We start from the raw sequence: 25,986 nt of genomic DNA, 5'->3' as shown, positions 1-25,986 counted from the left end.
GCAAATCACTAAACTGCCTGGGCACCCATCTGGCGCAAACTTTACGCTACCCCACGTCATCACGCGCCATGGCATGTGCAGATCCATAGCTGGTAATGTTGTATTGCATCAGCTTATATCCATTGCAGTTACAACATAATTATCAAATTGATTTGACTTTTTGATTTACCTTCGTAATCTCAATCCCAAAACGGTTCCAGTCCTCAGAATTTGACTTCTCTGAATCCACTCAGTGGATATTTGATGATGAAATTATTTTTGACGTCACTTTGCATCAACTGTATCAAAATGATTGGCAATACAAGACCCTTTAGCTACAGGGGGATGACAGGTTTACTTTAACTCTGTCAGAGATGAGGGGTGTGTGTGTGTGTGTGTGTGTAATTAAAACTGGATCAATTGTATATAAATAACCCCATATTTAACTAAATATCCTCTGGGATAATGAAAATGGCCACAGATTATATCTGCAGTGATGGCAATGATGAAAAATCAAAAGGAATGCTACTTTTTCTGTGTTACTTACTCCCTTAAAGATGACCTCATATGTGGATTATACAACAAGAAATGTGTGATTTTTGTTTTTTTTTATTGAAGTTTTCATGTTTGCTGTTGTACTTTGGTGTGTATATAATGTTACATGTCTGGCCTCTTGTTCATTGAAAAGTGAATTTGGCGCCCAATATGAAATGTTGTGAATCAAACATCACTCAGGCTCACATAAGTATCACTTTGGTCATATATCAAGTAACTATTCCTCCATTCTGATTGCCTGCTACCCATATGTAAGCTGCAGGTTACAACACAGAACCCACTACGATTAACTTCTACTCGGCCGTGCACTTTTAGGAGTTTGTGGGCAGACTGCAGTTCAGCCTGCAATGGCCAGCTGCTAAATGAGCACATGAGTAGCAGTGCGTGTTTTAGTCTCCTGTTTCATTCTTTATTCACTTCTAAATGCCTAAACCACTGTGTTCTTGCTTCCTCATATGTGATTCACTTTGTGCTCACCTTCAGCTTATTTCAGCTGCTTTACATCAGGTTTTGCCCTACATAAAGATATTATTAGCAGAACTGTAAAACATTTTTTGCTCCGTTCCCCAGCCTACCACAATATACTACATTGTTCTTTGCACATTTACAGTTGTAGCATCGCCACGTGTACAGAGTACAGTGAAATACCTCCTTACATGTCCCACCAACATGCACTGCAACATGCATTCACCACTCTCCGGGGCCGTGATAAATAATATGCATCTGAATTGTATATAATGGAAATGAGAAATCAGCTGATGCCATTCTTACCCGTTTCCACTTGTCCAGTTGAGCTCTTGTTTCATGAAATCGGTGGGTAATATGTAGAACAAACAAAGACTGGCGAATAAGAGCACCCTGCTTTGTGGCTTTACTTGGCATCGTCTCACCAAGTGTTAATAGTAAATGAAAGTAATGTCATTCTAGAAAGGACACACAAAAATTACACTTCATTAATTCAGCAGTGCAATCAGCCTAAATGGAGATGTGGTAAAAAATGGCGGAGCACCCACCTGTTTGTCATTAACTGTTGGAATGAGAAAGTAATCATCATAAATTCAATCTGAATAGATATGAAATGAGAAACTCGACAGACCACACCATTGTTGTTAAAGGTCTAATTACATATGCACTACCCATGATGTGACTGATAAATACTTAATAATTGATAAGCAAATTTACAAGATGGAAAGGCGTCAGAGTTGAAATATACTAGAAGGGTCTGTGATAATCTGTAGTCACTATGAGCAGGGGGGTGACCGGTGCGGACCAGAGAACAGCCTGACGGAGCGCAACTCTGGTTAAGACTGGAGTCGAAATTGTGAAGTTAGTGAGGCCTGCCTCAGTCAGGGTACCACTGTATGTCTAATAAACTTGGGATCAGCAGCGTCTCAAAATCCTTCTCATACTATATTTATTATGATTATCGGTAACACTTTACATTAAGTGTCCATAATTACACTGTAACTACTATGTAATTACCTGTATAAGTACATTGTAACTATGAGTTATTACTCCGTACTTACTGTGTGATACAAAGTAACACTATAGTTAATTACTCAGTTGTCATTGTTATTCCACAGTTTATATAATTACAATGTAACAATTTATCACTGATCCAAAAACAAGTGTACTTACATAGTTACGATGTATCTGTACTTTCAAAATGTAATAAAAACATCAGGGCCCACTGACAAACATACCAGCACTCACGCACTTACACATGTGGCCACGTAACCCAACCTACATTTCCATGGGATGTGGCAGTAAAACCCATGAAGAAGACATAAGGAGACATGGGTAGAATGTACAAATTTTACACACATATCTCCAGAAAGAATTCCATCTCAGGATAATGGATCCGTGAGACAAAAGCGTTAACCATTTTGCACATGTGTTTTCACCATTTAAAAAAGATCTTAAAATATCATCAATAACCTATGCAGTTATCACTACAATTCTCCATTACAATTGCCCAGACTGTGGAACATCTGTTACATAGTTGTAGTTACATACCCTGATATTTTTATTACATTTTGAAAGTACAGATACATCGTAACTATGTAAGTACACTTGTTTTTGGATCAGTGATAAATTGTTACATTGTAAGCATATAAACTGTGGAATAACAATGACAACTGAGTAATTAACTATAGTGTTACTTTGTATTACACAGTAAGTATGGAGTAATAATTCGTAGTTACACTGTACTTACACAGGTAATTACACAGTAGTTACAGTGTAATTATGGACACTTAATGTAAAGTGGGTTTAACGGATTATCATTTTTGTTTTTCTTTTTGTAGGAAACCTTAAACCAACCATGGCTTTTATGTCTGGCAAACTGAAGATTAAAGGAGACATGGGCTTGGCTATTAAAATGGAGAAGATGATGGGACAGTTGAAACCTAAACTGTAATTTTCTAAAGCAGGTAATAAATATTTTCAGAAAATGCCTGTGTACCCGTTTATGTGTATTTTTTATTTTATAGTATTTTTGGTAGAAAGACTGCACATTCTCTTTCTGCCTTTTCAGTAATTTATGGAGCCCTGTCTTGTGTTTTTATTTTACAGATTTTTATTTTGAGCCCTGCTTAAACTGAATTTGTTTGTATTGTGTGTCTTTTGTAAGTACAAATTTATAAGTGAATTTAATAATAAATTATAATTATAATAATTATATATTATAATTCATTATTAGATAATTTATTATAATTTATAAGCAAATTCACTTTATTTTTGAGAACTTTTGTATGTTTTTATAATACGGGGTGAGACGCAAAAAGAACCGGACTGGGCTTGGGGCTTTCCTGGAAAACCATCTGGAAGTGGGCCGGATGTGAATCATAGAGCTATATCCCCTCTTAAACCACCGACTGGCTACGTATCTCCTGTGAAGAGACCAGCCAGTATTTGCACAACAATCGCTACACAAGTTGCCACGATAAGGTCGGGTAAAAAAAATTAAACAGCGAATCAACATCAAATTTCTTGCAAATTTTCTCCTTTTTCAGTAAAGTAGCCATTGACATACAAAAACATTCCTATCCTCGCTCATCCTCCATATTCATCCAATTTAGCTCCCTGTGATTTTTACTTGTTCCTGAAAATCAAAAGTGACCTGAGGGGAACACATTTTTCTTCAGTGGATGGAAGTGAAGACAGAAACGGCAAGCCTGTTGAAGAGCCTCAAGCAAGAAGACAATGGAAAACATGTATGGAGCGGTGTAGGGGTCGGGAGGTAGGGGGAGTAGATAGTAGGCGACAATGTTTAGAATGCTGTAATTCAGCAATAAATATATATATATATTTTTTTTTATCAATCAGGTTATTTTTGTGTCTCACTTTGTACATTTACAGCATATGGCATAAACCATTGCAATAAGTCAAAGTCTGTATTTAATAATGTATTCAATTTATGAAAATTATTTAAAATCTATCAGCAAAAAAATCCATTTCCTTTTAATTGAATGTAAAAGAGTGAGTTGCTTTTGGAAGTTTCCTCTTCGTTTGTTTCCATATTTCTACTGCAGGGGTACTGGTGGCAGCACACAGTGAATTGGTACTTCATGGTTTATAATCAGTGCCTTAGCTGCTACACCATAACTGTTTATGTCATTTTTTTTTGCATGTTTTGCTTTTTAAAATAATAGTTATGGTTGGGAAAAAAACTGTAATATCCTTAATGAAATAAAAATAGCTGTTGTAATACTAAGCAGGGTACCTAAAAATTCCTTGTAAATGATTTGAAGGGATTGCAGGTGTTTTTCATTATTAAATTTCATTCTTAAGCTGGTGGCACATCACACAAATTCTAGTCGTCGGAGATGTCCAATGTGACAACTACAGTTGATGATCTTCTTGCCCAAATGTGTCCGATTGCAGGATTAAAAAATTGCAGCATGTGACGACTGTCCAAAGTATCACAAACTCGCTCCTTTTTCTGGTAGCTAATAATGGAGCCTTTTCTGTACAAGTGCTTTAAATGTACAGTGAGTTTAGCTGCAATCTCAGCAGCTTTTATTCCCCATTCTGTTGTGGTTCGTAAAACAAAAGACATCAGACGGGCGAGCCTCTCTTCAGTTTACAAGGTTTTATTGCTCATAGCTGCGTTTTATATGTATTGTACTTCCAGATGACTATTTGTTGGTTGTCAGCTTTTGCACATACAGAACATGACCCTATGACCAAAGACAAAATGAAACCTGTCTGATTTTATTTTGGGGGCGAGTTCCAGACAGTCACTGAGTATGTCAGACTACAGGACTGAAGGTCACCTATGATTTGGAGGAGATTTGTTTTCCAGGAAGACAACAACCATAACCATAAAGCAAAAGTCACACGGGAATGGCCTCAAAACAAGAACGTTAATGTCCCGGAGTGGCGAAGTCCGAGTCCAAGTCGCAATCCGACTGAGAATTTGTAGCTGGACTTGACAATAGTTGTTCATTCACAATCTCCATGCAGCCTGACAGAGCTTGAGCAGATTTACAAAGAAGAATGGATAAAAATGGCAATGTGCAGATGTGCAAAGCTGACAGAATCCCGAGCCAAAAAGGGGCTGAATACTTGTACAATCATGTAACGTTTTATATTTGTTATTAATGTAGACACTATGCAGAGATCTGTTTTACTATGCAGAGATCTGTTTTACTATGCAGAGATCTGTTTTCACTTTTTTTTGTCATTCTTTTAATCAATGTGCAATTCACCATGATACAATGTTGTATAAAAATCAAAAGTGAAAACTTTCAAGGGGGTGAATACTTTTTATAGGCATCTGTATGTTGAGATTAGTTCAGCTGACAATAGAGTAAGTGAAAAGAAAGACTCCAGTGAGCAACATCCTTCGGGGAGTCCACAGTTGGTAAGGCAACGTCAGACACCGTCATGGTTCTGGAGATCTTGGCCAGCTGGCTGTCCGACCCCTCCTGGGTATTCAACATTATTTTAGAACATTGTGCTGGGCAGTCTAATGTGATGAAAAAATTAAGTGGTTGTGTAAACAGAGGGGTGAATGGACCCAACTGTTAAATACACGCAAGAGCCTTAACACAGGAGCTTTCCAGGTGCAAGATCAGTGATCCACAACTTTGGCGATATCTCAACAGAGATTAGAACGTTACAAAAATTTTGACATTTCCCCCAACCTCCCCCAATCTCACCAGTCGTATTCACTTCATTCTTCCAAAATAACAACAAGTCGAATTTTAAAAGTCCTTAAAGTTCTACTGTCAACCACACTACTTGGTTGCTTATTCCAAGTGTCTCTGGTTCTTTGTGTGAAGAAAAACTTCCTAATGTTTGTGTGAAATTGACCCTTAACAGGTTTCCAACTGTTTTCTTCGTTTTCTTGATGAACTCATTTTAAAGTCACCGTCTTGATCCACTGGACTTGACAATTTTAAACACTTCAGTCATGTCTCTTCTTGATCTTCTTTTGCTTAAACTGTAAAGGCTCAGCTCTTTTACAGTTTCCTCATAACTCCTCCTCTGCAGTTGTTGTGTCAGCCTAGTTGCTCTTCTCTGGACTTTTTGTAGCCTGGAGATCAGAACTATATGCACTACTCCAGGTGATACCTCACCAATGTGTTATCAAGCTGCACCAGTATTCTGTTCAAGGTCCCTTATTTCTGTTGGCCTTCTTGCAACCCTGACCTGGGTAAACAAGTGTCCAATTTCTCAGTAGAATTTGGAGTGAAAGCCTGGGATTTGCAAGTAAATGCCCAACGCAGTGCCACTCATCTGTCAATGCTTTACATTGGTGTGACCAGCAGCTCCACAGATTCATCAGGTTCAACATTGGGAATCTCCCAATAAGGGTTCTCTACTTGAAATGCCTCCTGAAAGCCACAATGGTGACAAAATAATCACACAAATAATAAGTTTATACTTAGCTTGTGTTAAAATCTACAATTAGCTTCTGACAGTAAATCCCTGATTTCAGTTCACGAAGATGAACACAGCAGCGTCCTGAAATCTACTCCGCTCTCCGGCATTTATGTTCTTCTGGTGCTGTCATAGCATGCAGATGTTTGCAGGATAGAAGGTTCTGCAAAGCCACAATTCTAGGATTGAGCAGATAAGCAGCTATGGTGCTCGCGGCGGGTTTGGGGTCCCGTATGCTAATGTGTGGTAAAGCTTTTTGTAAGTGTACGGTAATACTGTTTTAATAGAATAAGCCAGTGAATGAGCTTCATGCACATCCCATGCCAGGAAATGTCTGTTAACAAATGACCTAATCAGCCTTTCTCCTTGAATCAAATATTTTCTCACAGTGTATTAATAAAAACAAAAGCAAGAATGTATCAACATAATGATGAGCAGAAATGGTACATGAAAGAATAATATTTCATAAGCAAGGTAAATGGATATAAAGCTTATTGAATGCACAAACCACAATGATGAATATTCATTGAACTTTATAGCTGCCACAGCAAGGATGCGATTCATAAAAGACTCCAGGCTGCTTGCTTTGCTGTGACAGAACAGTGTCATAGTGATGCTGAATGTCACTCAGAGCCTCTTGCCGTGTTTAATGTGTTTTATTTTTATACAGAACATCTCAGGGGACTGTCCTTTTTCCTGTCTAATTTGGATGGTCGAAAACAAGCGTGAATATAGTCAGGGCTTCATGTGTCTAATTCTAATTAAGTGATTAGGCCTTAGTAAGTTATAAGCATAGATGGCCAAAGCTGTAATCATATCAGTTAGATGAGAGGCGATTCCCCTGGAAACTCATAAACCAGACGTCTGTCTTGACAATACCCTGCCTGCTTAGCCGGTACACAGGGGAAAGATTCACTTTGACACAGGTGAGTGTATACACGGTGTCCTGTTCACAACAAGCTCAAAAGCTCCCCCGAAATATAGTAAAGCTGGCTTGATATGCACTCATATAAAGTAAAAGCTGACTATACTTGCTCTAGTGTACAATACACTGTTAAACTGGATGTTGTCATTGTGAAAACCCACTGGGGCATGGGTAGAACCCAGAGAGGGGCTCTTCCATTTCAAACTAGAAAGAAATATCTCTATTATATAAAAAAAATCTTGGGATGAAACAAGACTTTTTCAGAGAGATAATTTCAAGTCCCGCGAGATGACACTTTGTGCCAAGAGATGAATTGAAAACCTAACCGGTCCAAGCGGAGGCGGAAATAAAAGACAAAGAGTAGAAGACAAAGTAGAACATCGTAAAGAGGTTCAAAAACGTTGGGGCGATACACACATGCAGAGCAGGTTAGAGATTATGAAAGTATTAAAATTTGAAAGTCTCAAAAAAAATGAAAGTAAATACAGTAATCCCTCCTCGATCGCAGGGGCTGCGCGTTCCAGAACCCTCCTCAATAGGTGAAAATCCGCAAAGTAGAAACCATATGTTTGTATGGTTATTTTTATATATTTTAAGTTCTTAGAAACTCTCCCACACTGTTTATAAATATTCTCCGCACAGTTATACAGTAAACCCTCGTTTATAGCGGTTGATCCGCTCCAGACAGATAAATGAATTTCCAAGAAGTAGGATTCTTTATTTATAAATCTAATATTTTCACAGTTAGAGCATTGAAAACCTGTTTACAACCTTCTAAATACGTTTTTTTAACATTATTAGAGCCCTCTAGACATGAAATAACACCCTTTAGTCAAAAGTTTAAATTGTGGTCCATGACAAGACAGAGATGACAGTTCTTTCTCACAATTAAAAGAATGCAAACATATCTTCTTCTTTAAGGTGTGCGTCAGGAGCGGAGAATATCAGAGAGAGCGAGAGAGTAAAATCAAAAATCAATAGGGCTGTTGCGCTTTTAAGTATGCAAGCACCGCGATAAAGCGGCGCAATGAAGGGATCAATGTGAAGGTAGCCTTTCAGCATTTTTTTACAGGCCCGTCCGTATCTTCTAAGCAAACAGCCACTGTACAAACAGCCCCTCTGCTCACACCCCTCCGTCAGGAGCAGATAATGGGGCCAATCATACGCCTCCCTGATGGTATTGCATGATGGATAAGTATCTGCCTGTATTTCTGCAGAGAGAGTGAGAGAGACAGAGAAAGGCAAACAATGAAAAATCAATACGGGCTGTTAGAGCTTTTAAGTGTGCAAAGCAGCACGCGGGAAGCATATTGTATATCATTGAGGAGTTTTATTTAATATGTAATACGTGCTCTGATTGGGTAGCTTCTCAGCGTCCCTTGTATGAAATCAACTGGGCAAACAAACTGAGGAAGCATGTAACATAAATTGAAAGACCCATTGTCCGCAGAAATCCGCAAACCAGCGAAAAATCCGTGATATATATTTAGATATGCTTACATTTAAAATCCGATGGAGTGAAGCCGCGAAAGTCGAAGCGATATAGCAAGGGATCACTGTATTGTATTAGTGCTAACAAACAAATTACTACTAGGTGAAATAACGGAACAGCAAAAAGAGATCAAATATATGCACAGATATTGTTCGGCTTTAAAGTTTAAGTTGGAGACTTGTAGATCGTCTAATTCATGTTACCATCAGGGAAAAGAAGTGTTTCTTCCAAATGAAGAGGCAAATCCGCGAGAATTAAAAGATTTGTTATTTGGTGAAAGTGAAATCCACAAACTCTACAGGCAAAATATCCAGATCTACAATAATCTGTTCGCATTATTCAATGTTCAAAAGGTAGATTTACATGATTCAGGACCATACGCTATGAGAATCTCTGGTCCTGCAACAATTAAAGATACTACAAGCTTAATTTCAAAGAAACTACAATTCGGTCAGGTTTATATTTATGATCATGGAGAAGCGATGCAACATAGAATTGACAGAGTTAAACGATTGGACATATTAGAAATTCTACAGCCAATAATGGATACAAATCCATATGTCCAAAAGTATCACACTTTACACAAAGTTTATCTGAAAAATACGGACAAAGAAGTTTTCTTGGATTTCTATATGAATCCAAAAGAACACGCTCGCATCTATACTAATAAAAGGCAAAGCCCTCACTGACTGACTGACTGACTGACTGACTCACTCACTCACTCATCACTAATTCTCCAACTTCCCATGTAGGTAGAAAGCTGAAATTTGGCAGGCTCATTCCTTTCAGTTTACTTACAAAAGTTAAGCAGGTTTCATTTCGAAATTCTACGCGTAACGGTCATAACTGAATCCTACTTACGTACATATATACAGCCATAGCCTGCAGCTCGTCGCCGTGAGGCGGTTAATCCTCCATCATCACGCCTCCCACGTAGTTGGCTGCCTGCCTATATTGCGTCCCCCATCCCCACGCCTTCCATGTAATTGAGTGCCTGCCCATATAAGGCCGTTCGTCAGCAGCAATCCAATAGACACGCTGCCGCTATGAGGTGTTTGTCATGCCTAAGATGAATACGATATTCGCGAGATACAAGTTTAGTGAGAAGACGCAAGGTATAAACGAGACTTTTGATCACTTTTTAACAGAGTTAAAATTGCTGGTGAAGGACTGTGCTTATGCAAACGAAGATGAGATGGTCAGAGATAGAATAGTGTTTGGCACAAACTCAGCAAAAGTGCGAGAGAAACTTTTAAGTGCCGCATCTGAGCTAACATTAAATAAAGCCGTGGACATCACAAGATCGCACGAGATAGTACAAGCACAGCTGAGAACCTTCGATGCATGTACTCCAAGCGGCTCACATGAACTGACTGTGAACGTGGTACGCAGACAAAAAGCAAGAGCTCCAAAGAGCGCTGAACAAAAAACGCATTACACAATTGCGAAGGCAGCAAAAGAATATGAAGCGAGTGACGCATACAAGCATATTCATAAGTGCAGCTACTGCGGAAACAAAGCACACGGTGGAAAAAGTCAATGTCCAGCTAAAGGAAGACAGTGTAAAAAATGTGGTAAATTGAACCACTTCGCTAAAGTTTGCAGGACTGGGAAAAGTAAACCTGTGCATGCAGTGTATGATGTCTCAGATAAAGAGGAAGACGAGCTGTTTATTGATGCAGTAAGAAAGGAACAACCCTCTGAAGCTGAACAAGCCTTTGTAGACATATCAATAGGAAAGCAAGGTGTAAAGCTTAAGTTTAAATTAAGTTCAGAGACACGCTGCTGCTAAATATTCGCAGGCAAATCCACAACTTAATACTGGGAATGCCTGTTAAACATCTTAGATTCATGAGTAGCGATTTGGGTAGTGAACACTTCGATGAATGAAACCTGTTATCTTTACAACGGTTGACAAACACGGAATATAACTTGAACACAACACATCCTCCAAATACAAACCTGATTGAAAGAATTAATGATAATCAAATCCTTGATGACAGCAACACTCATAACAGTGACAAAACAATTACATTGACAATCATGTTACGTTATTTTTAAAATGTTTCCTTTTCTTTTTCATAAATTCTTTAACACACTACTTCTCCGCTGCGAAGCGCGGGTATTTTGCTAGTATATAATAAGCCAAAATGTGACAAATTGTCAGCGACAATAGTTTTGAAAGACAGAGATATCAAAGACAGAGTTGATATTCATGTTTATCCAAAAGAACGATAGACACTTGGAATAAGCTACCAAGTAGTGTGGTAGACAGTAAGATGTTAGGGACTTTCAAAACTTGACTTGGATGTTTTTTTTGGAAGAAATAAGTGGATAGGACTGGCGAGCTTTGTTGGGCTGAATGGCCTGTTCTTGTCTAGAGTGTCCTAATGTTCTAAAAGCACAGCACGATTCATCACAAGCGGCAGATGTGGGAAATGACTAGCGTGTAGGGCCCGCAAGGGGATTGGCGAGCGAATTGAGCATTTAAATATATTTATTTTTGTATTTACTTACTTACTTATCTATATATTTATTTATTTAAAGAGTTTCTGTAAAAAGCCAAATTTCCTCCTGGTGTCAAATAAAGTTCTATCTAAGCTTATGAAACAGACAGCCCTCAGACTAATGAGAATCAGTAAAAGTAGGTTCAAGGACAGACCCCTGAGAGAATCCACTGAGGACCCCACTCCATTCTCCCCTTATCTGTACTCTTTGACTCCTGCCATTTAACCAACTTGAGGTCCAGTGTTGCAGGTTACTTCAGATGCCTACAGCGTCTAGCTTCAGAATGAATTAACCTGCAGTGTTGAACTGTTTTGAAAGCTTTTTGAAAGTCTAAGTTAATTATGTTGTATACTTTACTGTTATCAGCTATTCTAGTAGGCTGCTCAAAACAAATCTAATAGATTGGTTTAGCAAGATCTTCCTCTCATAAACCCACGCTGGCTTTTATCTAGTATATTGTTTTCCTACAGGTACTTTTCTAGTACATTTCCTACTTGCCAAAGTACCTGTTGTTACCTGGGTATTAATAAACAAGGAACATCTGTCTTGGAAGTTCAACCTGGCAAAAACACAACCCAAAATGAGACAAGAGGACGTACTCTACTCTACTTCTATGCGGTGGTGTGCTGGGCAGGCAACATAAAGAAGGACGCCTCACACCTGGACAAACTTGTGAGGAAGGCAGGCTCTATTGTAGGAATGAAGCTGGACAGTTTAACATCTGTGGCAGAGCCACGGGCGCTGAGCAGGCTCCTGTCAAGCATGGACAATCCACTGAACAGAGTCATCTCCAGGCAGAGGAGCAGCTTCAGCGACAGACTGCTGTCACCATCCTGCTCCACTGACAGACTGAGGAGATCGTTCCTCCCCCACACTATGCAACTCTTCAATCCCGCTCAGGGGGGTAAACATTAACATTATTCAAAGTTATTGTTTGTTTTTACCTGCATTTTTATCACTCTTTAATTTAATATTGTTCTTTATCAGTATGCTGCTGCTGGATTATCTGAATTTCCCCTTGGGGATTAATAAAGTATCTATCTATCTATCTATCTATCTATCTATCTATCTATCTATCTATCTATCTATCTATCTATCTATCATATAGTGCCTTTCATATCTATCTATCTATCTATCTATCTATCTATCTATCTATCTATCTATCTATCTATCTATCTATCTATCTATCTAAAACAAAAGCTGTGACCCAGTGAGACAATGAAACTATTGTCCAGATTAGTTGAGAAGACAACATGGTACCCATCTGTGGTCTTAGATGAGATTTCACATTGGCTGGTACAGAACTGTGTGCGCCAATGACAGTTTCCTCCTATCAGCCCCAGTGTACTCCTGCTGTCTATTGAGAATTTTAGCCCTCATGCTGTTTTTTTTGGTGTTCCCCTCTAATTACAGTCCCCTCTTCTCAATATGACATATAGCCTGTATTTTAAGTCAGACCAACGGCAAGCCGCATATACATTTTGTCAAAATTGGTTCAGCCATTTTCACATGATTGGCAAACAAAGAGACGGACATCTAAACAGTGTATGATTTTATTTAAGGGTTAGGGTTATGGTTTCCATAAATTTGTGTGGTACAGAAGTAAGACTTATTGATCTGTAATTACTGCAATCCACTTTGTCTTCTTGTAGACTTAAGTCATAAGTTCAGTTTTACAGCACTTCTTCTTCCGGCACTACTTCTCTCTAAAGTTACTGCTCAAATATGCCTGATAAAGGTTTGTAACTGATGTCCTCATGTCTTTCAGCTCACTGTTGTATGAGAGGCACCAGGAGACAGTAACCCGGCTACAAAAGTCCAGTAGATTTAAAATGAAGAACTGAGGGCAAGTCATCCCCAGTTCTTCCTTTCATGGCCATGCTGGGTCCCTTCAATTCAAATGCATTGGGAACATGGCATACATTTGAGAAGAACAGGCCCTCACATACCCCAACCTTTACCAATCCACCAATTATGACTCTTGACGATGTTTTTAATAACTCCTTTTAATTTCTCCTTTTGTTCAATTTACCACTTCAATCCTGTTTTAAGGCTAGTGGTGTCCTGCTATCGTCTCCTCTTCCTGCTCACCCTCTTATTCATTTCTATACATGTTTCTTCCCAGTGACACACCCAGAAGGCGTTTATTATTACTTCTGGTTCAGTTAAACGTTTTTAGTATGAAACGCAACAGAACTAACTGGAAATTGTAACAAAGTAACCAAACATCCCTTGATTCAACTCAAGTCCCCTACATCTGGTTAGAGGTTTAATGATTAGGAATTGGTAACTTTTAATAATTGACTGATTTTAACCTTTTAAGGCACACTTTTTTAACCTATCGTTATTGCTTTTTGTATCTCGCTGACAAAAAAATCTAATGGGGTTAGAATTTAAATGTGATGTTGTATTAATTCTTTTCAATAGACATACTCACTGGCCACTTTATTACGTACACATGTTCAACTACTTGTTAACGCAAATATCTAAACAGCCAATCACATGGCAACAACTGAATGCATTTAGGCCTGTAGACTTTGTCAAGACGACCTGCTGAAGTTCAAACTGAGCATCAGAATGGGGAAGAAAGGTGATTTTAAGTGACTTTGAACATGGCATGGTTGTTGGTGCCTGACGGGCTGCTCTGAGTATTTCACAAATTGCTGATCTGCTGGAATTTTTTACACACAACCATCTCTAGGGTTTACAGAGAGTGGTCTGAAAAAAGGGGAAAAATACATTGAGCAGCAATGTTCTGGGCAAAATGCCTTCTTCATCCCAGAGGTCAGAGGAGAATAGCCACACTGGTTTGAGCTGATAGAAAGGCAACGGTAACTCAAATAACCACTCGTTACCACAGAGGTATGTAGAAGAGCATCTCTGAACATACAACATGTCAAACCTTGCAGTACCAGGGCTACAACAGCAGGAGACCACGCTGGGTGCCACTCCTGTCAGCTAAGAACAGGCAACTGAGGCTACAATTCACATGGCCCCACCACAGTTAGACAATAGAGGATTGGAAGAACGTTGCCTAGTCTGATGAGTCTCAATTTCTGCTGTGACATTTGGACAGTGGGGTCAGAATTTTGCGTCAGCAACATTAAAGCATGGATCCATTGTGCTTTGTATTAACAGTTCAGGATGGTGGTGGTGGTGTAATGGTGTGGGGGATATTTTCTTGGCACACTTGTGGCCCCTTAGTACCAAAAGAGCTTCATTTAAATGCCACAGCCTACCTGAGTATTGTTGCTGATCATGTCCATCCCTTTATTACTATGGTGTACCCATCTTCTGATGGCTAATTCCAGCAGGATAACATGCCAGGTCACAAAGCTCAAATCATCTCAAACTAGTTTGTTGAACATGACAATGAGTTCACTGTACTCAGATGGTGTCCACTGTCACCAAATTTCAATGCAACAGAGCACCTTTGGGATGTGGTGGAGCAGGAGATTCACATTATGGATATGCAGCCGACAAACCTGCAGCCACTGCGTGATGCAGTCATGTCAATATTATCCAAAATCCCTGACGAATGTTTCCAGCACCTTTTTGGATCTATGCCATGAATAATTACAGCAGTTCTGAAGACAAAGGGGAGGGGGGGGTCCAACCCGGTACTAGCAAGGTGTTCCTAATAAAGTGGCCGGTGAGTGTAGCTTTAATGTTTTAGTGTTTTGAAGCAAACATACCAGATTAATTTAAAAGATAGCAATGAAAAAGTAGTAAATAATGACATACATTTAATGTCCTTTAATTTGAATGTATACTTTAGGTTATAGTGCTTATACCATTTTATAATGAACATGTGAGATTATTTTAAACGAGAATCAGTAACATCAGATATGCTTGAAAACAAAGCCTCCGAATCTTTCTCCGAGATTTTGTTTCGATGTGCTCTCAAACCACAACGCTACGCTAAACTTCATCTTTAGGCTTCATCTTTATCTAGTGATGAGTGAACTCTGCTGAATTTGTTTCACCTCAAGTTTGGTAAAATCTCAAAAATGTTTGGGAACTGGGGATCAAGAGGAAGAATCGGAGATTAAGATTTTTTTCCCCTAACACCTATCTATCTATCTATCTATCTATCTAGCTATCTAGCTATCTATCTAGCTGGCGAGGCCTCATCTGGAGTCCTGTGTGTAGTTTTGGTCTCCAGGCTGAAAGGAGGACATAGCAGCACAAGAAAAGGTCCAGAGAAGAGCAACAAGGCTCATTCCAGGGCTGCTGGGGATGAGCTATGAGTGAAGATTAAATGAGTTGAGCCTTTACTGTTTAAGCAAAAGAAGATTAAGAGGAGACATGATTAAAGTGTTTAAAATTATGAAGGGAATTAGTCCAGTGGATCGAGACTGTTACTTTAAAATGAGTTCATCAAGAACACGGGGACACAGTTGGAAACTTGTTAAGGGTAAATTTCATACAAACATTAGGATGTTTTTCTTTACACAGAGAACCAGAGATACTTGGAATAAATGACCAAGTAGTGTGATAGACAGTAGGACTTTAGGGACTTTCAAAAGTAGAATGGATGTTTTTTTAGAAGAATTAAGTAGATAGAACTGACAAGTTTTGTTGGGCTGAGCGGCCTGTCCTCGTCTAGATTGCTCTAATGTTCTAAAACGATTACTGCCATGCAGGGGGACGTGTGTTCACTTCAGCATTGGCTCACACACAGAGGGCCTGATAATCCTCAGAATATTTTCACATGACAGCCAAAATATGGCCCTACTACATAGTGAGATTCGGTTTGGTTTGGAGCATCAGTAGTTGGGCCAATGCCAGGAAAAGATTTGAACACTTAGCAGAAATGTTTTGACTCATTTAAATGTATAATATATTGTTTTCTATATAGTGTGTCTCCATTAATTTACATATATTTTGGAAATAAAAAACTCATTATTAATGCCATAAAACATTTTATTTGGTATGATCAGACATCAGAAAAAAAAAGTTTATGATATAATAGGACCCAGTGCTGACCAATGCTAAAAAACATACAAAACACACAAATTATTGATTTTGGAAAACTTAGCGTACATCATAAACATAATGGTGCACTTTTGAATTGAAGACAGGACACATGAACAGTGAATGAGAGGGAGAGGCAGATCTTCAATTAAAAAACACAGAAAAACAATGCAACTCTCACTTGAAAAACACTTGTTAAGATATATGTTGAATTTTCCATAAGTAACTATTAATAATATTTTAGCAAAAAAATGTATGCATTTTCAGTGTTTTGAGCATAAGACTGGATAACAGACATGTGGATTTTGGGACACAAGTAAGTTGTGTTTCTCATTTTTCCACATTATTTGCCATTGTACAGTGCTGGTCACCATTGAGTTCTGTTATACACTACAAGTTACATGGGGTAAGTAACATTTCCAAAATGGGGGTAGAATTCCTATAACAAAGACATGTTGTGTAGCACATTAGGGGTCCATGACAATGCAGGATTATAGAAGTAAAAACATTGCAGCTCAGGGTTGTGGGTGTAGGGTGTGTGCTGCTGCAAAGCAGTGTGGCCACGAGGTGTTCAATGGGGAAGCGAGCTAATAGTGTGTTAGTGTGCAGGCAAAATATGCTTAAAGGAGTCTTAATAGGATAGGAAAGAGAGGTCAGAAAGAAAAAACAACAACAAGAAAAGGAAAGAATTAGAAGATCAAACATGCGGTGGAGAGGAGGCAGAGCAGTCAGTGGCCCTGAAAAGGAGTGAGATTAATGGTGCTGCAGGGGTGGTTCACTCCCATTGAACAATTGAGACGAATAAAAGTGATCGGGTGCTCTAGGGTTCCTGCTGAATCAAAAACAGGTGGCAGCATGATGGAGGTCCGGCTCTGAGCATCCCAGCCATGACTGAGTGAGATGGCTGAGATGATGGCCTGAAAGGGGGCCGCAGTTGACAGCATCTCAGCCCAGCTGAAGAGACTCGAATGGGTAAGTGTTGTGGACAAGGTAGAAAGATGCACTGGGTTTACAGGAGAGAATGGAATTATTAGATTTAACTTACAGTATGTAAGAAACTTATTTATTCATCTTCACGAATGCATTGACTTTTATTGGATTATTTATTTAAGACATTTATGAAAGACTTGCAGTGCACTTTATTTACTTGTGTGTTTGGACACTTGAATAAAACTGTGCAAATCACTTTGATGCACCATCCTTGCAACTGCAACATTTATATTTCATATGTAATATTTAATTTTTATCTCTGCTAGACAATCACGCTTTTTTATCCAAGTAATTTCAGTAACACTGCACACAAAAGTCACAGAGGGACCTAAGACCCTGACCTCTGTAAATCCTAATATTACGTTTGATTTAGTTGACAACTTAGTTAATTTCTATTCATTCCTGAGCATAATTTTATTCTCAATTACAAGTACGTATGAGCATACATTGTTCTTCTCTCTCTTGTTAAATTAATTTTAGCCTGAATGAATCTAGTATTTTTTTTCATTTAAGATTTTTCCTTTAAAGATTTACCAGTGTTGTTTCTTGTCCTAGTGTGTGGATATAAACACAGGGAACTTCAGTTTCTGTATTACATTTTGATGTGAAAAGGGGGCCTGAGTTGCCTCGAAAGCTTGCATATTGTAATCTTTTTAGTTAGCCAATAAAAGGTGTCATTTTGCTTGGCTTTTCTCTACATTCATAATGGCTAACATGGTACAACACCCTAGTACTAAGTACTTATGAGTAAATTGAATTGTTTTGAATATGTGATCTTAGCAACTGTAGTTTTGTGAAGCAAGCATAATTTCCAGATATTACTATCCTTGCATGCCCTTTCTAACCTTGTTTTCATTTTTCAGTTCTGCTCCAAGTATAATAGTGTTGTGCTGAACAAATATCACCTGGAATGAAAATGTGCAATAAGTATTTGTCTTTCAGAGTATGTGATTATGTGGTTTAATGACACAAAACCGTATGTTGTTTCTGCTACAGAGCTGTCTGAATAACTAGCTAATCATCAGACACATATCTATGTGAATAAGCAGCTACTTTGGTCTTGTTTCTTATCTTGTACATTGTGTGGGGAGCATGCACTGGTACAGTGCGTTGCCACACCCACCACCCAACAATACATCTCGGGATCCCGGTTGGCAACCCCCCCAGGCAGATGCGCGGTCCAGTCCCACCCTCCGGAAGTGACCCTCTATCTGCCGCAGCCAGGTGTTACATGAGTGTCCCTTGGCCTGGTCCAGTTACTCGGGTCCCCAACAATGAGGATCCTGCAGGCCGGATCACCCTCGGGGAAACGCACCACATGACTGTAGTGCCGTAACTGATACTCCCTCACAATGCATGTAATGTGCCTCATTCAGGACTCCATGAGCAATCACTCATTCAACACAAAGTCAAACCAACGGTAGCTAAGGATTCTCCGAAGAGATACAGTACATACTCATATGGGAAGCACACACTTTTCAATGCTTGATGTAATGCCTATTACCCTCTTGAATCTGAGGCTCAGTCCATCTCCGTGTGTCTGGGAGGTGAGACCACTTTAAAATACAGAGGATGTGTCAGCTGCCAGTGTCCTATGAATAAAAGTTGTGCTGAGGGATGAAGGCTCATATGGTTTGTTTCCATGTATTCAAACTCTTTCACTTTTGGCACATTTTATTGTGTTGTAGATTTAATTTTAAATTGATACATTTGAAAATTTTGCTCAGCAATCTACGCTCAATAAACCACAATGACAAAGTAAAAACATGTTTTCTGAAAATTATACAACTACTAGGGGGCTTCGCCTGCCCAACCCCGGGTTTGGTTTACTGGATATACAATTGAAAGAGACTTATTTTCATGGGAATTGTTACATACTGTACGCGTTATTTTCACTTTTATTTTAAAACTTTTGTTAAAACAATACTGTTCTTGTCCTTTCTTTCCGGCCCTGGGCGTGGTTAAACCTCTTTTCTCGCAGGACGTATAACGCTGCTCACGTTGTGAAGTGGGGGCAGCTGAACGCACGCTAAGGAGAAGCGGTTGGATCATCTGCTGGTGTCTTGCTGCGTGTTCTGCTTGTCGCGCTGCGCGTAGATCATTTAAAAGCCTATACAGCAGCTGTCCTTTTGCCACTTCGCATCAGTGCTACTCGCTTTGTGAAGGGGGGTGGGGGGTGGGTTTAACGCACGCTAAGGAGAAGCGGCTGGATCATCTGCTGCTGGCGAGCTGCATGTTCTGCATGTTGTTTGTCTTTGTTTTAAGAGCTGAGAGCACATGAAGTGTGTCTGCCAAAAACATTCCAATAACTGCTAGGTTAGATGTCCGTGAACTTGTTTTATATGTTGTCTCACTGCCTTGTCTCGCTTGACGTTAAAGTGTCTCCCGCGGGATGTCAAATTGTCTTCCGAAAAAGATCACGTCTCGTCTCCCTAGTCTCCCTCCAAAGATTTTTTTAAAATAGAGAGATATTACAAATCAAATACTGAAATCTGTCAATAATATAAATATTCAGACCCTTAATTCAGTACTTTGTAGAAGCCCCATTGGCAGCAATTACATCTTTGAGTCTTCTTGGGTAAATCCTCACAAGTTTTACACAACTGGATTTGGATAGTTTATCCCATTCTTTCATATCTAAATCTCTTGTTATACTAGTGGGAAAGTGTCTGTTAATTGCCATCTTAAGTTCTTTGTGGTGTTTATGTCTGGGCTTTGACTGGGCTACTCGAAGACAGTGACAGGCTTATCCTGAGGCCATTCCAGTGTTGTCTTGGCAGTATCCTTTGGGTCATTGCCATGCTTAAAAATGAACAGTCACCCCAGTCTGAGGTCACATTCACCCTTCCCTCAATTCTGATCAGTCTGCCTGACCCTGCTGGTGAGACGCACCACAACAGCATGATGCTACCACCACCCTGCTTCACTGTAGGGCTGGTTTTAAGCAGGTGATGAACACTGCCAGACAAAGTGCTCAGAGTCCTGTCTAAAGAGTTCAATGTTTGTCCTGGAGTCCTTTAAACTGTCATATACCTAATTACTCAAGAGTGGCTTCTGTCTAGCCCCCATACCATCAAGACCTGACTGATGGAGTACTGCTGAGATGGTCTTCCTACCAACAGGTTCTCCCATCTCAGCAGGGGACTTCTGAAACTCTTTTACAGTGACCATTAAACTCTTGGTCACCTGTATGACCAAGGCTCTTCTTGCCCAGTTACTCAGTTGGCCGGACAGCAAACTCTAGGAAGGGTCCTGTTGGTTCCCAACTTTTTCCATTTCATAATTATTATGGTCTCTGTGCTTCTGGGAACACTCAAAGGTTTAGAAATGTTTTTTTTTTTTTTTTTTTTATCCTTGCTTTGATTTATTCCTCACCACAGTTGGATTGCAGAGGTCCACCTAGAGTTCCTTGGATTTCACGGCTTGGTTTTTGTCCTCACATGCATTGTGAATTGTGGGACCTCATATACACAGGCGTGTGCCTTTCTAAACAATGTCCCAATAATTTCAGTTTGCAACAGGTAGACTCCAAATTCTAAACACATCTCAAGGAGAATTAAAGAAAATTTGGAGCGCCACAGCAAAGGGTTTAAATACTTACATAAACAGATAATTGAGAGATTTCTGTTTTTAATTTTTAATAACTTTGCAAGTCTTTCTGAAAACATGTTTTCAGTTTGTCATCATGGGTTATTGGGTGCAGATTCAAGCGCAGAAATGACAAATTTATCCATTTAAAATTAAATGTACAACACAGTGTGCAGAAAGTGAAGGGTTCTGAATACTTTCTGAAACCCACTGAATGTTGTAACAATGCTGGCAAAGACAATGCATGTGGGTACTCACTGCAGCTAAAATTCCTAGTTTATCAGCTCTCTGTTATTTTATTTTCTTGTATCCCTGGACTTGATCTCTCATTCCCCTCCACGTATGGTAAAGCACACGTAGCATCATTAAAGTGATACATCTTTTAATGGTTATCTTCACGTATCTACTGATTATCTCCTATTTGAAAAGACTATCATGTCCCATTTTGGGTGGGGAACCTGTGTCTATCCTGGGTAGAAGACGGGGCGACACCATCACTGGGTGGGACACAATCCATCTATCTATCCGACACAAACAATATAAGGCGCTCTGCCAGTCTATTTGTTAATTTGTTAAAGCGCATGGTCGGTCTGGACGGACTGTCGCCCTTTCCGCGCACTGGCAGACGCGCCTTTTAATCACGGCGTGTAATAAGCGGCGCGCTGGCCCAGTGTAACACTAGATGAGTTATTGCACACTTCCTGTGGTATATTTATGACTCCGTGAGCCCAGTTCCGGTGTGTGCGGATACGAACGTACCGTCTCCCTCCAGTCTAAATGCAGGAGCTCTTTTTATATCACAGACGCAAGGGCACGAAGCGGGAGACGCGGGGAAATAAGTGTCGCGCGCATACGATATCACTCGCCGCTTTCGGCTCCTATGGAGTTTCACTGGCCGGGAGGTAAGGTAACCCGTGCTACTGGGAGCTTTCTGGGCATATTATTTGGAATAGAGCATAGATAAAAGGGTCCTTTGTGCCTTTTGTTCCCAGAGAGTCACTGAGGCGGATACGTGCGGTGAGCTAACTCGTTTATTACTTGGGCTTGCGAAACCTGACGCGGCTCTTCGCCGCTGTGTTGCACGGGCACCGATGGGACAAGCGCAACGCAGGCATCGGCTCGTCGGTGTCTCATTTACACCTTTCACGATGGTGTCAACAAGAGTTGTTTTTTTTTTCTAAATTATTTTTTGAGGGTCGTCGGCTTGTAACGGAGAAGATGAGGAGGGAGGGAAGGATGGAGGGAGGGAGGGAGTGAGCGGTGGTGCCTTTTTGAGCATGCGCAGATGGTCTGTCCAGTGGCTGATAACAATCGGAGTAGCTGAATTGCGCGGAAGCGCGCAAGCGCGCGCGCGCTAATATACCGCGATGTAGAAAGCGCGGAGCCGAGGCGACGCCGACTATCGGGCGTCTGGCAGACTAGAGAGTGCAGATAAACACCATGTGTGCCGTGTGTCAGCGATTCAGTTTTCATAGAGCAGTCGGTGAGAAAAACTAAAAGGGAGGAAAGTCACCAAAGAAAGGGCATGTGTATTGCTGTCACTTTCACGTTTTCGGTAGTCATTGAATTTAGTTTGGTCTTAGAAGTGTTGGGGACATTTAATTTTGTGCCACACTTTAACTGTATCTCAAATGTGGGTGTACTGTATATGCAATTCCCACATTGGCTAAAGTTGCCTTAAAATGCTCCCATATGGCCCACCAAACTGGCTATGACTAAAGAACTGAGGCTCCTTTAGGGGTGTCTTTGTAACTGGTCATTGTTGGTGTGGCGTCCAAATATGAACTTTTGAGGTATAAATCTGTTTTTCCACTTCTCACTATATATGATGGGGTTTGGCAGGCAGGAGAGTTAATGTCAGCCCAGCGGGTCGTTAGTAGAATACAGAAAGCAGGATGAACATTGGTTGGACAGAAAAATCTCATCACGCCTGCACAGAAGATAGGGATGTTGTGCTCTAAATTATCCAGGAGTAATCAAAACTGAGAAGCCTACAAAGGAAAGAGAGACGGCAGTGAGAGAAGACTGACTTTGAGGGCAGGGATGCCTCTTGAGATTTTGGGACCCATGAAAGGATATCAAATTGGGAGCCCCCACTGACCAAACCAACTCTGTACAATGTCTTCGACATTACATCATCAATAACCCCCCCACACACACACACATATATCTAGAGCTACACCCCATAATGCAGGCTGGTATAGTTCTAGTTGAGTCCTGTACTTACTAGGGGGTGCCAAATTAGCGAAAATAAGGTTTGAATATTCAGTTTAAAAATAATATTCAAATATATTCAGTTGTAGATTAACTATTCAAGGCATTACATTTTTGTATACACTTTTTTGTACGTTATGGGAACAGTGTCAAAATCAATAACAAAAACCAGCAAGATAAAATGATAGTAACACTTGGACAACTGATATTTAAATGTGTTATTTTAAGGGCCCTTGTCAGTCGGAGGGCCTTGGAATCACTCATCATTCCTTTATGGTGCCTGGAAGAAAAAGAAGTGCTTCTCCAAGGCAATGGAGAGAAGGGAATCTTACAAATCTTAGAGATGATTGAAAATCAAAATAAAGAACGAGTCTGTCCATGGAAGCTTTGGTAGAAGGACATAGAGATCCAGTTGCCCTTTAAGAGGTCAGGCAGGGAGAAGGCTAATCCAAACATATGTCTCTCTTGAAGCCACTGATGGCTGGATTGAGGTTTGGAGGATGTCGTACTCACCGGCCAAAAGACCACCTGGATTGGGACCCAAGTGCAGCAGGTGACACTTCAGCACCACACCGGAACCATTAAAAAGTTTTGCTTTAAAACAACAAAACACACAAAAAAGACATTAACAGAAATACAGCACATACCTTCTTCACTGTTCTTGTTTGACTCCACAACAAAATAAACATTTTTATTGAATTTTGTGATTGCAAAATTGAAAGCAAAATCAAATTTGGTTATTTTACTCATCATACACACTTCTATAAGCACCTTTCAAATTTTGTCCTGAAAGCTAAAAGGCACGTGATCTTTTTACTAAATATACATGTTACAAACTTAAACGGTATTTAACAGACATTGTACAAGTGACTGATACCTCAATAATATTCCAGAAATTTGGAGTTTGGTAAGAGGTTTCAAGCACTTTAAGACATGAGTTTGAGGGTACCATGCTACCTGTTTAAAAGAGCAGGCATCCTGGATGCTCCAGAGACGACTGTCTATTCTTTCTTTATAGGGCTTAGGAATGCAGAGACACCAGGGGATATGAGGTGAAGTTCTAGCCTGGTGTCCATGGAATCATACAGGAAGTGGTCCTTGGGTTTGTTATGGTTGTGAGGACTGGGGTTCAAAACCTTATCAAACTAGAAATGATCAAACCTTGAGTCATAGAGAGAGATGGGACAAAAGCTAATAGTAAGAAAGAAACAAGCCAGAGTCGAGAGAAAGAATGGAGGTAAGGAGGAAGAGTGCTTAGTATTACTTGAGAGATGGGGGGCAGGCAAGGATTAAGGTTTGTGTAGGAAGGAGAAGAGGAAAGCATGCGTCTTTTTTGTCATGTTTTTTCTTACTTCAAATTTTCAAATAAATGAACCCTATCTTGTTTGTAGTTTATTATTTTGTATACGTGAACACTTTTTGAGAGATCTGGGTCCATCTTATTATGCCTGCTATAATGAGATGTTAAGAGAGTGTTGTTTGCCTTATATATACATACAGACACAGGCACACATATCCTTATATATAATTTGATACTATCCATATGTATGGCATTCGTGTCAATACCTCGACTCAATACAAGTTAGAACCATGCAATAGGACTCTGCCTCTGTAGTTAGAACATAACGTGGCAAATGCAGACACAGTATTGCATGAATGGCTAAGAATGTTCGAATGCTTCAGTGACGGTGCTGGACGGCCAAGTATAGTAAGTCAGTGTTGGTTCGAGCAGATAACAGTAAGTTCGGTTGGTTTTTGGAATGTTGGTTTGGTGGGGCGTACTTTCCAGGACTAACATCGTCGACTGACTTAAACCCTTCGACAACTCCGGAACCGTAAGTAATTTAGAACGTATCGCCATTTGCTTGGTACGTCGAAATCTATCTTTGGCCAGTTCGGTTTTGGCATCCGTCCTTCTGACATCCATTGGCAAACTGAGTAATGACGGCTGGGTATTAACAACAGTCAATGTTTAAATTTTAGCCGATCTCAGATCTAAAATGATCACGCCAACATAATTATTACTCGACTCTGATTAGAGTCATAAAATATGGTTAGTTTTGAAAATTTATTTGCCAGAAAAAATCAAATGAGGTGCACCGAAGAGCTGAGTTCACGTCTCGCAGCCCCGTTTAAACAGGAAGCTCTTCATTACATCGGCCGAAAAGGTCTATTTTAAGCACAAATCAGTGCCATGATAACAAAAATCATTTCAAGGACTTAAAAAAACAAATAATTCTTTGCAGAGAAAGTATGGATTTCACAAACATAGAATTTGTAGCCCGATTCGATCGGGCTCCCAGTTGCTATATATGAATATATTTACGAGATATCACAATGGTGCAGTGGTAGTGCCGAGGCGTTGCATTAAGGAGGCAAGTGTTTGAGTCCTCCCTTTGTGGAGTTTGCATGTTCTTCCCATGTCTTCTTAGGTTTCCTCTCACAGTCCAAAGAAATGGCAAGTTAGGTGAATTGGTGAGGCTAATTTGGCCATAGTGTGTATTTGTCCTGTGATGGACTGGCACCCTGTCCAAGGTTTGTTCTTGCTTTGTGCCCTATGCTAGCTGAGATAGGCTCCAGCACTTCCCTTTGACCCTGTTCAGGACAAAACAGGTTATGTATAGTTATGTATATGTATAGTTGTATATAGAATTAATTTCTTTTGGAAATTAATGTCTTGTTGTGAATATAAATGGAGTTCACATTTAAAATAAATCAGTTAAACAATTGAAATAGGTGCACAGATCACATATACAGTATATACTGTAACAGGAGAGAGCACCCTCTATGTCCCGCTATGAAACATAAGTACAAAGTAAAGAATACCCTGTAGCAGTTCTAGGGCATGGTCTTAAAGCCTGTGTTAACA

At 39.8% G+C, this 25,986-nt stretch overlaps 2 protein-coding genes across 4 annotated transcripts in view; both read left to right on the top strand.

The window, feature by feature from the left end:
- The window catches only part of hsdl2 (hydroxysteroid dehydrogenase like 2), a 56,909-nt gene extending 45,072 nt beyond the window's left edge, over positions 1-11,837 (top strand). The window contains exons 11-12 of one of the 3 annotated variants that reach the window (XM_039759502.1): positions 2,841-2,966; positions 11,819-11,837. In XM_039759502.1, the coding sequence (XP_039615436.1) occupies positions 2,841-2,953 (113 nt within the window). In that variant the 3' untranslated portion in view covers positions 2,954-2,966; positions 11,819-11,837. Of the gene's footprint in view, positions 1-2,840; positions 2,992-3,108; positions 3,128-11,818 lie in introns of those variants that run through there. The other 2 variants (XM_039759501.1, XM_039759500.1) reach the window with 2 other exon arrangements.
- Positions 11,838-21,625: 9,788 nt separating this feature from the next.
- LOC120532967 (uncharacterized protein KIAA1958) overlaps positions 21,626-25,986 on the top strand; it is a 47,478-nt gene continuing 43,117 nt past the window's right edge. Inside the window, exon 1 of the mRNA XM_039759499.1 lies at positions 21,626-21,805. The gene's annotated coding sequence lies outside the window, so the exon portion shown is untranslated. The remainder of the gene's footprint in view (positions 21,806-25,986) is intronic.

Source organism: Polypterus senegalus, chromosome 7, assembly GCF_016835505.1.
Source record: "Polypterus senegalus isolate Bchr_013 chromosome 7, ASM1683550v1, whole genome shotgun sequence".
In the NCBI taxonomy this organism is placed as follows: domain Eukaryota; kingdom Metazoa; phylum Chordata; class Cladistia; order Polypteriformes; family Polypteridae; genus Polypterus; species Polypterus senegalus.
Note: the sequence above shows the minus strand (reverse complement) of the source record. Positions and strands in the feature narration are given on the sequence as shown.